This window comes from Sminthopsis crassicaudata, chromosome 4, assembly GCF_048593235.1.
Source record: "Sminthopsis crassicaudata isolate SCR6 chromosome 4, ASM4859323v1, whole genome shotgun sequence".
NCBI classification, from domain to species: domain Eukaryota; kingdom Metazoa; phylum Chordata; class Mammalia; order Dasyuromorphia; family Dasyuridae; genus Sminthopsis; species Sminthopsis crassicaudata.
In genome coordinates, this window is record NC_133620.1 from 162,420,546 (window position 1) to 162,432,883 (window position 12,338).

The 12,338-nt window shown below is 30.6% G+C and overlaps 1 protein-coding gene across 2 annotated transcripts in view; it reads left to right on the forward strand.

The window, feature by feature from the left end:
- HBS1L (HBS1 like translational GTPase) overlaps window positions 1-12,338 on the forward strand; it is a 126,797-nt gene that overhangs the window by 94,269 nt on the left and 20,190 nt on the right. For both annotated transcript variants that reach the window (XM_074309776.1, XM_074309777.1), the window contains exons 10-13: window positions 47-121; window positions 2,505-2,622; window positions 2,781-2,849; window positions 7,624-7,728. In XM_074309776.1, coding sequence (XP_074165877.1) covers window positions 47-121; window positions 2,505-2,622; window positions 2,781-2,849; window positions 7,624-7,728 — 367 coding nt within the window. The remainder of the gene's footprint in view (window positions 1-46; window positions 122-2,504; window positions 2,623-2,780; window positions 2,850-7,623; window positions 7,729-12,338) is intronic.

A 12,338-nucleotide genomic window follows, 5' to 3' on the forward strand; every position in this document is an offset into this window, starting at 1 on the left:
GTAGTTTGTAACCTATAAAATGTATTTTCTCATGGCACTCCATCAGGTTAATTGGCAGCAAGAAAGATTTCAAGAGATTACTGGCAAACTTGGACACTTCCTGAAGCAGGCTGGTTTTAAGGTAAGGTTTCTTTTAAACTTGGGAGGTTATTTTTCTTCATACATAGTAAGTTTATATTAGTCACTATTATTATAAAGAAACATTTATAATAATCATAATTAAACAAGTTGCTAAATCATATTTTTTTTTTGTTCATAGAAATGAGGGGATTTAGGTGGTAATTCAGGATCAGATCATTTGCCACCCTAAGATAGGTTATCCTTAATGATACTGGATTTACTGACCATACAAGTTAAATAAGGAAGCAGTATAAATAATATAGTAAGTATATCACCACAGGCTGCAGATATATAGTATCTGCTAAATATCTGAACTCAGTATTTAGAATCACACATCAGAAGCTCTCTTTCTTTCGTGAACTAACAAAAATATAAATTGTCATATTAAATGTATGGACCTCAAAATATCCCTGAGAATTCAACAATTTAAGCTTCAATAAATGTGAATCATTATCATGGACAAATGTTGCCTAAAATTGCCTAGATATAACATTGATCCATAAAAATTTAAGGAAAATGTTTTTAATAGATATGGCCTTGTCAAACACTTAAACTCAAAGCTAAGTGGAGTAAAAAGCTTTCATAACATGGGGAGCCAATAGAAGAAATCAAAATCTTCTGAGAATAAAATGAAGTATTTATTATCCCTGTTGTCCTTTCTATTTGCTTTCAGAGTTGTGCTAAAAAAATTTTTGACTGAGGCAAAATAACTTTTATTCAACTATAAAAAGCACTTATTTGATTTACTTATACAGTATTATGAAAAACTTTAAAAAGTTTGGGAAACATGCTAGTTAACTAATTGATAATTAATCAACTTGTATCAGGACCATTTTGATTTGAATCCACTGAAAGATATGAGAAGAATGAAATGAATAATAATGATAATTATGACAATACTATGCTTTCATAGCATTCTACACCTTTCCCTTTTAAAAGTTTAATTTTCTTATATTCGTTTAATAGAATATTCTTTTCTTCTCACTTATCCCCATCCTATTTCACCAAAAAGAAAAATGAAAAACACAATCCTCATAACAAATATGCATAGTTAAGGGAAACATTGCCTCATTAAATGTGTCCAAAAATGGATGTCTCATTATTTTAATCATAGAAACTTTATATATTGTGTTTCTGGTTCTATGCACTTCACTCTGTATTGATTCATATAGGTCTTCTTAATTTTTCTTGAAACTTTATGGCTCAGTAATATTTCAGTACATTCATATACTATAATTTGTTCAATTATTGACCAATAGTTTGCTTTCCAGTATTTTTCCTCCTTCAAGAAGAAGTACACTAAATATTTTTATAGATATGGATTCTTTTACATATCCTTTGATTTCTTTAGAAAATATGCCCTGTAGTCATGCTGGGTCAGAAGATATGCAAGGTTTAATGACTTGGATGATCAGTTCAACTATCTTTTCAAAATGACTGGACAAATTTTAACTCCACCAGTAGTGTTTTAGTATTTTCCCACAGCCCTTGCAGTGTTTGCATTATATTCAGGGACATTTTATGTATTATATAATTTGATCTCCAAAGAGTTTTGTAAGTTTTACAGGAGAAGTGGTGGTGGTATTATCCCCACTTTACAGATGAGGAAATTGGTGCTTAAAGATATTATAACTTTCCCACTAATTATATGACATAAGCTTTTAAGTGGCAGATTAAAGATGAAAACCCAGGTCTCAGGACCCATCCTCTTTGAGTCTTCTTCCACATTACCTTTCTTTTAAAAAAGAACCAATAAATACAAAGTTGAAAAAAGAAAACACTTCATATTTCAAGATTAACAAAATTATATACTATTTAATTTGTAACAGAAGAGAATGTGCTAGTCTAATGACTTTTCCAATTCTCTCAGCTGTAAGTATACTTGCCTCTTTCTTCCCATTCAGAAATACCTGGATATTTTGTACCCCTCTTACTATACTTTCATAATATAATTTATATTATAGTTTTTTTTTGTACATTGTTTTCTTTACTAGGCTGTAAGTCCTGAAAGAATTTAGGACATGACTTATTCTAATTACATTCTCTAGTGCAATGATTTGTATAATAATGGAATAAATATGGAAAGAATAAATGAAACTTGGATTGATACTTTTATTTTTAAATATTTAACAGTTAATACATATGAAAGTGTATACAACATTTTACCTTTATAGCCCCATACCTTACTCAGAACAGGGTTTTTCCCCATAGCATAAAAAAGGATTTAGGCAGTTTCTCATTGTTTACCAGTGTTCACAGACTGGAAAGGATTGAAAAACCTTCCATTCTCATTACTTTTACCCTAATCACATCTGTGATGAGAAAATATTTTGCTGCCTTAATCTTTTTTTGATATTTTATCATAATTTTGTCTTTTTAAATAGGAGAGTGATGTGGCCTTCATCCCCACAAGTGGTCTTAGTGGAGAAAATCTAATTACAAAATCTCAATCAAGTGAACTAACAAAATGGTATAAAGGACAATGTTTGTTAGAACAAATTGGTAAGTTAAGTTGCCTGATGGTATTTTCTGTATTGCTAATTGTTCAGAGTTCTTTAATAAAAAGTTACTATTTATGGAGTTGAAATTTGTTTAAGAAGGGAAGACATCTTTAAACTAGAACTTTGATATCTTTAAAGCTTTATCTTTTTTTCTCTTAGATTCTTTCAAGCCTCCACAAAGATCTATTGAAAAGCCTTTTAGATTATGTGTATCTGATGTTTTTAAAGGTAAGTAATGCATTTTTTCAAAGAGGTTATTGTTTTCTTACAGTGTAGGCATATTATTTTTAAAATTTTTATAATTTTATTAAAATTTTACTATGGGGCCAGCTTGATGGTACAGTGGGAAGAGCATCAGCCTTAGAGTTGGAAGGACCTGAGTTCAAGTTAGCCTTAGAGTCAGAAGGATCTGAGTTCAAATTCAGCCTCAAACACCTGCCACTTACTAGCTCTGGGCAAATCACTTAAACCTGATTGCCATGATTCCGCTTCCCCTCCCCTGGAAAAATTTTATTGTAGATGTGAAAGTACCAAAATAATAAAAATAAAATAAACATTGTGACACATTGTCATTAGGGATATACCTACTAATATCTGTAGATGATAACAGAGAAAATGCTTAAGCTCTGCTTTTGAAATAATTAATGCATCTTTTAGAGAGAGTCTGTTTTCCCCAGAATATAGTGTAATCTGATGATGCCTTGATAGAAAAACTTTTCCAAATTCAGAATTGTTTTTTTTTCCTTTATATGCAATAACAAGAAAGGAAAAAAAAATATATTGAAATATATATATGCAATAACAAGATATATTTCATGTGTACTCGGGCCCATTTAATTCATAGCTTACATTGTTAGTATTGGTAATGTGGAAATTAGATTATCTTAGAAAAATTTAATTGGTCACTATAGAAATGTCAATTTGAATCTCTTGATAACAAAAAGCAAAAATTGTAAAGAGATTAATCAGTTATTTCATAGACACACAGTAATTCAATACAACAGGCTATGACATAAATTGCAATTCAGTTCTTCTGATTCCCCGTCTGTTTAACTATTAGAAAATACTGTTATTTTTTAATCTTCATTCATTTATTTATTTATCCACTCACCTATTCATTCATCCATATACTGATTTATTCATTCACTTATTTATTTGTCCATTTATTTACTTGTTTATTTATTTTGTTGGGGGCAATTGGGCTTAAATGACTGGAAAAATTAAGTTAAAAATAGAGAGAGAGAGAGAGAAAATAAGATTTTTCATCATAAGTCCTTCAGAGTAGTTGTGAATGATTGTACTTTTGAAAATAACAAAGTTATTTATAGCTGGTCATCCCAAAATATTGCTATTACTTTGTATACAGTATGTTTAATTTTATTTATGGAGAACTTTACAAGTTTGTTTTTTTCCTGAAAGCATACTGCTCATCATTTCCCAGAGAACAATAATAATCCATCAGAAAAATATTTAATTTTGAATGAAAAAACTAAGAGATAATATGATTTTTTTTTCAATTATTTGAAGGGTTAGCAGGTAAAGGAAATTTTTTTTTTTATGTTGTTCCATAGGATATTACTAAAATCAGTGAATCAGAATTAAAGAGAACAAACTTCTGCATAGTACAAAAGAAAATTTAGTAACAAGCACATAGATTTGGCGAGTAGTGGGGTGAATCTTCCTGTAAATTAGAGACTCTCTGGGGCAGCTAGGTGGCGCAGTGGATAGAGCACCAACCCTGAAGTCAGGAGGACCTGGGTTCAAATTTGACCTCAGACATTGAACACTTCCTAGCTGTGTGACTCTGGCAAGTCACTTAACCCCAATTGCCTCAGCAAAAAAAAAAAAAAAAAAAAAAAAAGAAGAAGAAACTAGTAAGTTTACTATATAATATACTATACTATACTAATGTACTATACTACATACTAATAAGAATAGTATTGGTAAGAACTAATTTTATATAGTGCCTTAAGGTTTGAAAAGGACTTGACATTTATTTTCTCATTTGATCCTCACAACAACCCTGTGAGGTAGGCACTATTAGCTATATTTTGCATATGAGAAAACTAAGGCTAAGAGAAGTTAACAGACCTGCCTAGTGTGTCAGAGATAGAATTTGAACTTGGCTTTTCTTTACTCCAGGTACAGGGACAATATCTGTTATGCTACCTTCCTATTTGTAGAAGTCAATCAGACACTGGACAGCTATCTAATAGGGAAGTATAGAAAATTTTTTTTCCATTAGAAGAGAAATTAAACTAAGTGATCTTAAAAGAGGCTTCCAACTTTAAGATTGCTTGTTTCTGTATCCATGGATAAAATTAATTTTTATCCTTTGCTACTTATGTTTTCATAAGTTTTGCTACTTTTGTTGTCATCCATAGTGAGAACATTTTTATTCTCTAGTAATGCTCTTGTAAGAGGCTGCCCCACAGTTTCTTCTCTAGTTCTTTGTAAAGTTTGTAAAGTTAACATCAATTAATGTCTTCAGGAGCCTTTCTTTATCATTTAAAGAAATAGAAGAAGCCATGATTCGTAATTTTTTTTTAAAAAAACCTGAAAGAATAAATTCATGCATTCACAGTTTAGATTATCCTTTGCTTGTATCTCATAATAAATGTCTTTCCACCAAGGACCGAAGTTGCCTCTCTGGCATAGTTTTGGTGTCTTTATGTTCAGGTAACTGGTATTGCACTTGTTATTTATAATCACTCTTTGAGACTACATGTAAATAAAAAGCTAGCTATATAAAGAAGAAATGTATGTCCAAATGCAGAAATCTGAAAGTATAATTTGAAGATTTTTTAAAAATACATGTTTTAGTTATTGTTTGCATCATTGCTGAGTTTTAAAGTGCTAAAATTGAAGCAGAAAAGCTGAATATATCTAATATATTAACTATAGATTATTTTAAAGGATTATTTAATATAAACATTTAAGTAATGAGTAATAGAATATAAAGTGAAGAACAACTTAAAGGCCAAAGAGTTTGTGACTTGTTCAGTGATTTAGTGGCAGAGCACTTAGAACCTCGAACCTCGAACCCTTGGTTCCCAATGTGATGTTCTCTCTGCACCCTAAAATGCAATGTATATTACTTTGCAATGACCTGTCACTTCTTTTACAGTAAATAAATTTACTTGTCATTAGTAGGGATTAAATGGTACATTCCGTTGAATGATTTGTTTAGAAGAAGGAGGTTTTGATATTTTATATATTTATATGTGTGTGTGTGTGATGCCGATTAAGATAACATAAAGATAATCAGAAGAAAAGAAGCTTAAGAAACATGAATTAATTTGAATTACAGAATTATTGTTCATAGAATAACATTCAATTCTTATTCAAGAACAATTTTATTTTTGTAATAGATTTTTATTTAAAATACATACAAAGGTAGTTTTTAACATTCACTCTTGCAAAAGCTTGTGTTCCAAATTATTCTCCCCCATCCTTCCCCCAGACAGCAAGTAATCCTATAAAGGTTAAACATGTATAATTCTTCTAAACATTTCCACAATTGTGTTGCACAAGAAAAATCAGATCAAAAAGGAAAAAAAAAAATGAGAAAGAAAAACAAGCAAGTAAACAACAGCACCAAAAAAAAGGTGAAAATACTATATTGTGATCCACATTCAATCCCCACAGTCCTCTTTCTGGACGTAGATGGCTCTCTCCATACAAGTCTATTGGAATTGGCCTGAATCATCTCATTGTGGAAAAAAGCCAAGTCCATCACTGTAGATTATCACATAATCTTGTTGTTGCTGTGTACCATGTTCTTTTGGTTCTATTCACTTTACTTAGCATCATTTCATGTAAGTCTTTCCAGACCTCTTCAGAAATCAGCCTGCTTATCATTTCTTATAGAACAATAATATTCCATTTCATTCTTATAACTTTTTCAGCCATTCCCCAAATGATGAACATCTATTCAGTATCTAATTCCCTGCCTCTACAAAAAAGGCTGCTACAAACATTTTCGCATGTGTGGATTCTTTTCTTGTTATGATCTTCTTGGTATACAGACACTGCTGGATCAAAGGATACGCACAATTTGATAGCCTTTTGTGCATAGATTCCAAATTGCTCTCCAGTATGATTGGATCATTTCACAATTCCACCAACAATGTATTAATGTCCCAGTTTTCCCACGTCCCCTCCAACATTTATCATTTTCTTTTCCTTCATATTAGCAATTCTGAGGTGTGAGTTGGTACCTCAGAGTTGTTTTAATTTACATTTCCCTGATAAATAGTAATTTTAGAGCATTTTTTCATATGACTAGAAATGCCTTTAATTTCTTCATCTGAAAAATTGTCTGTTCATATCTTTTGACCATTTATCAATTGGAGAGTGGCTTGTATTTTTATAAAGATGAGTCAGTTCTCTATATATTTCAGAAATGAGGTCTTTATTAGAAACCTTGGATGTAAACATTTTTTCCAATTTTCTGCCTCCCTTCTAATCTTGTCTGTATTGGTTTTGTTTGTAAAAAAATATATATAATAATAATAATAATTAAATGTAATCAGAATTATCTATTTTGCATTTCATAATGTAATCTAGTTCTTTCAAAAACAATTTAAAGAAATTTCTCAATGAAAACCAAAGGAGAAGGAAATCTGCCTTAAAGAATATTTCATAATGTTTGGATAATTTGAAGTTAATGTCATGTATCTCTGACTGTACTTAAAATTTAACTATTATTTTACTACTTCTAAGAAAATTCCCCCAAATGAGTAGAATATATTTATATATAATATAGGCAGATGTCAGTTAAAATTAAAATATTTTAAGAGATACTTTGAAATATGAATAATTTCTTTTGAGCCTCATAAATTCATAGATGTAGGAAACATAAGACTTAGAAATTTAGAATTTTAAAGGAATCTTAGAGATCATCTAGTTCAACCTCATCATTTTACTAATTAGGTAAAAGAGTGTTAGCAATATAGTGTTATTTGGATTTAAATCATTTTAATGTATTGACATTTTACAGATCAAGGATCTGGATTTTGTGTGACTGGTAAAATTGAAGCTGGTTATATCCAGACTGGTGACCGACTTCTAGCAATGCCTCCTAATGAAACTTGCACTGCAAAAGGTATGCATCTCTGTGTAGAGTTTTCTATTGCTAAACGTTAAGAAGGCAGATTCTGCATAGCAAATCATTGACCAAAGAGTAAACAACCAGTTACTGAAATTGTAACTAATTGTCAAAGTGATACTAACTGTTAAAGTTAAATTGAGAAAACATTAAACGAATTTCTTCTGATGTGACTGTATGTGTAAATTTCTGTGTGGCTTTATAATTGTCTCAGGATTTTCTGTGACATTGATTTCAAAAGCCTGTGTAAGAAGTAATTTTCAAAAATATTTAGTTCTCTCCAAAATTATATGTGTAGGGCCAAAGATAGTATTTCTAAAAATTTGAACTGTACCTTTACCTGACTCCTGACATCCAGTGGCAAGATGGGTTATTACATTTCATTGTTTGGTAATTATAAAGTAACAGCTTTGAAAAATATACAACAGAATTTGTTTAGAAAATTGGAATTGTAAGTTATAGAATTTTTAAATAAATATGCTATAAATATATGTTAATTTCTTTGTCTCCCTTTGTATTAATTCTAAAAGAGAGTCAAATTTAAAGTAGATTATTCTAATGCCAGAATCTACCTTTTTTCCTTTATTGCTTATCTGATTATGTTTACTCTTTGACTTTGTATAACAGTATCTAAATATGCATAAAAATTTTTAGACTCCAAAAATATATATATTTAATTGTACTATCTTGGTAACATTTAAATAAAAGTAATAATAGACTTACTAATAACAGTTAGCATTAATTTATCATTTTACAGTTTAAAAAGCTTTTCTATTTGTTATCTCAATCCCCAGAACTTTGATTTTAGTATAGAAGTAATTTGCTGAATTAGAATTGTTCTTAATCACTGTTAAAGTTTGCTGTTAGAGATACTGGGTTTTAAGGATGTAGTTGTGTTTGTTTGTTTGTTTGTTTGTTTTAAATTAGCACTCCCCCCCCCCCCTTTTACTCTTAAGCTGTTTATTGTGCATATACAACTAGATCTGATTACAAAATTGGTTTTGTAGAGTATGTCATGAATTTTGTTTTTGTTTTTTTTATTCTATTTGATAATACATTCCTGGAAGATTTTATGCATTTACTAAAAGTCAATTTAAATAACAAAGCTTAACCTCAGGGAAATTACTAAATGAATTGATAAAATAGAAAAATCCAAATCAAATTACAGCTTTTGTCACATCCTTCATTAACTTTAGTTTTGTTTAATACCAAAGTGCCCAAAAATATCTTGTGATTTGATAAGGCCATACGAGAATTGCCTTAATAGAAATCTGAATGTTCAGAAAAACTGCATATCTGAAACTAAAAATTATTTAAAGACCAATACACTGATTTGAATATGTTCTTACTCTTTTGAATATGTTCTTACTCTTTTTAACTCTTCATGCCTTACTCTATATTGCATTATGGCACCACCTGTAGGCTGAATGATTCTTAAAGGTAAATTTGTTTTTCACATATGAAGCAAATCCAAACAGTAATCCAAAACTGTAACAGCTATACCTCAGATTGAACAGAAATTTTTTAAAAATAGACTTTGAATTTAAAAGTTTTACTCCAAAAGGAAGATGAAACCAGAAGTTAATCAACAAGAATTTGAACTAAGCTTTTTCTGAAACTATTGACATGTAACTTTAAATATTTTTTAAACCTCAACTAAACTAACATTTCATATTGTTCATTATTTTTTTAAAATAGTCATTCTTTTGCTAATACAATAGAAACATTTAAGTTAATCTGTGACTTTTTTTGGAGGGGGTTGTTAAATCTTTTTTTATTAAAGTTTTTTTTTATTTTCAAAACACGAATAGATAATTTTCAACATTCACTCTTGCAAAACCTTGTGTTCCATTTTTTTGCCTCCCTTTTCCCTATCCCTTCTCCCAGATGGCAAATAGTTCAATATATGTTAAATATATGTAATTCTTCTATATATATTTCCACAATTATGCTGCAACAAGAAAAAAACAGATCAGAAAGTAAAAAAAGAGAAAGAAAACAAAATATAAGCAAACAATGAAAAGAGTGTAAACAGTAGGTTTGATCCACACTCAGTTCCTGCAGACCTCTCTCTGGGTGCAGATGGCTCTCTTCCTCACAAGACCATTGGAACTGGCGGAATCATCTCATTGTTGAAAAGAGCCACATGTGATTTTTTTTTTTTTTTAAAGTAGAGGTCACAAAGGGACAGTGAAGTATAATACAAAGAATCTTGGATCTTTTGTTAGAAGAATTAAGGTTCAAATTTGGTTCTGTTACTAATTAATCTTTGAGGTAGATACTATTATTATTCCCATTTTGCAGATGAGGAAATTAAGACATACAGTGGTTACGACATGGTTAGATTGCATGGCTAGCAAGTGTCTAGTCTAAGGCAAGATTTGAACTACAGTTTTGCTGATTCTTTAGTCCCACATTCTATTGGCAACTCTTCAGGAAAAGGGAAGATCAAATAGGGAAAGTTTTGGCATCTGGTTGCATGTATCAGTTGTATCTGATTATAGTTTATATTATTATGTGCTGTCTGTTTTGAATAGCCCCCGAGTTATGAATAGTTTTGTTAAACATTTTCAAATACAATAAAAATGTATTTACAATTGTAAAAACCATTGTAGAATGGGGAAAGAGGTGGTACAAAAATAGGAAGATTTTGGATTGGAGGCCAACATTTGCCTGCATATACGAGACAGAAATCAATGCTTTTTTGGTTTTTCTTAGTCTATTTCCAGTCCTCAGGGAGTTCATAACATATGAATATAGAGTTTTAGGAGTAACAGCATGACAAATGAACAAGGAAAGAATTAAAACCTGAGATGCATCAATGTTGAAAGTTTATGAATAATATAATTCTTTAGAGAAATAAATCCTCTTTGAATCAATACATAATGGTGGTAATTAGTATGAGAGACAGGTTGAAGATATCATTTCCTCAATTATCCAAAAACCCTTGACAAAAATATTTTCTGAAGTCTTAACTTTCAAAAATGAATTCAAATTACAATGCTATGTGCTTGGGAATTGGAAGAAGACATGGACATGTTAATAGGGAGTAGGGAAGTAGCCTTTAGGGAAATAAGTAAATAGAAACAGAGAAGTGAAAAGTAAGTAGGAAAAAAAAAATGAAGATGACAAAGTGAGAAATCCATTGGAAAAGACATGAAAGAATGGGATCAATTAAGCATGTAGAAAGATTTGTCTTGGCAAGATTTTTTTTTTTTTTTTAAATGGATGAAGGAAATAGTAGTAGTAGGCTTTGAATAAAGTGAGTTGAAGAGAGAATGAGAAGGAGCATAATGAAAATGACCTGTTTTTCAGTGACAAATGAGACAAAATTTAGCTGTGAGGGTGGGGGTAGCCATAGACTGAGATGGGATGAAAACATTTGGAAGAGTTGTGATGGTTAATGGAAGACTGAATTGATCAGGGAGATGTAAAAGGATTTCTTTGCCACAGTGAAGCACTGTTGATTCCATATAACGTAAATCTGTAGCATGATTTCATGATCTTCTCTACTTTGTTCAACAGTTTTTGAATACAAGTGAAGACAGCAAATTATATGAGTAACACAAGGCTGGGGCTTGATGGAGGGGGGTGAAATAGGAACTTGAGACAAGAAGACAGTGTGGAGGTGAGCAAGATATAGAAAGGACGAGAGAGTGCTTGGGCAGGGGTAGGTGATGACTCAGGAAAGAACTCCCTAGTGAAGAAGGTGGAGGTCACAGTGATGGGGAAGAAAAGGGTTAGGGGATTCAAGGCAAAGGGAAAAAAGGAGCGAGAACATTTTATAATCGGAGAAAAGAATTTTCTATCTTGTTTTGGGCAATCTTTATATCTCTTGGTGTTACTTTCCTAGAAACCTTAAAAGAAAAAGGCTAACCTAGTTCTCTAAGGTCCCTGATAGCTCTAGACACTATGATTTTTTCCAAATTGTCATACTTTGTTTTCATTAATTTACTTTAAAGTTCAGATTGTGAAAGAATTTGATATATAAATAATGTCCCTCTGCATAGGGAACAACTGCTGATCTGTGGTCAGTCAGAAAAGTCTCTAAATAATTAAATGATATTACAACAACCATATCTGTATAATTAAAAGATATTATTTTTCTCTAAAACTTTTCATATTGTTAATTATACTTTGTAGTATGTATCCTACAAAAAAAAAAAAAAAACCTCATCTGGGACTCTATATTTGGTTGCTAGCTTCTTTCTTAAACATAATTTAGCCTTCTCTCGCCCCATTCTTGAAAATGCTGTATAACAAAAATTAAGATATTGTTTAGAAATTAAGATAATCAAGATTTGTAATTAAAGAACTATGATTAAAAATTATTCCATTGAAAAATATTAGTGAAAAATCCGTTTTAGTTAGAATGATAATTGCCTTGAAAAAGAATGGTAAGTAAAAAGTTTGACTAAAATGAAATATATAAAGAATTATTAAATTTACACTTCCTTTTCTCGTGAGAGATTTATGCAATATATTTAATTTTGCTTCCAATCACAGAAAATTTGTGTCATAAAAGATATTTTAAAAGTATTCTCTGTGTCCACTCTGGACAAGAAGATATTCCTAACCTAGGAAATTCCAACTCAAATGTTAGTGGA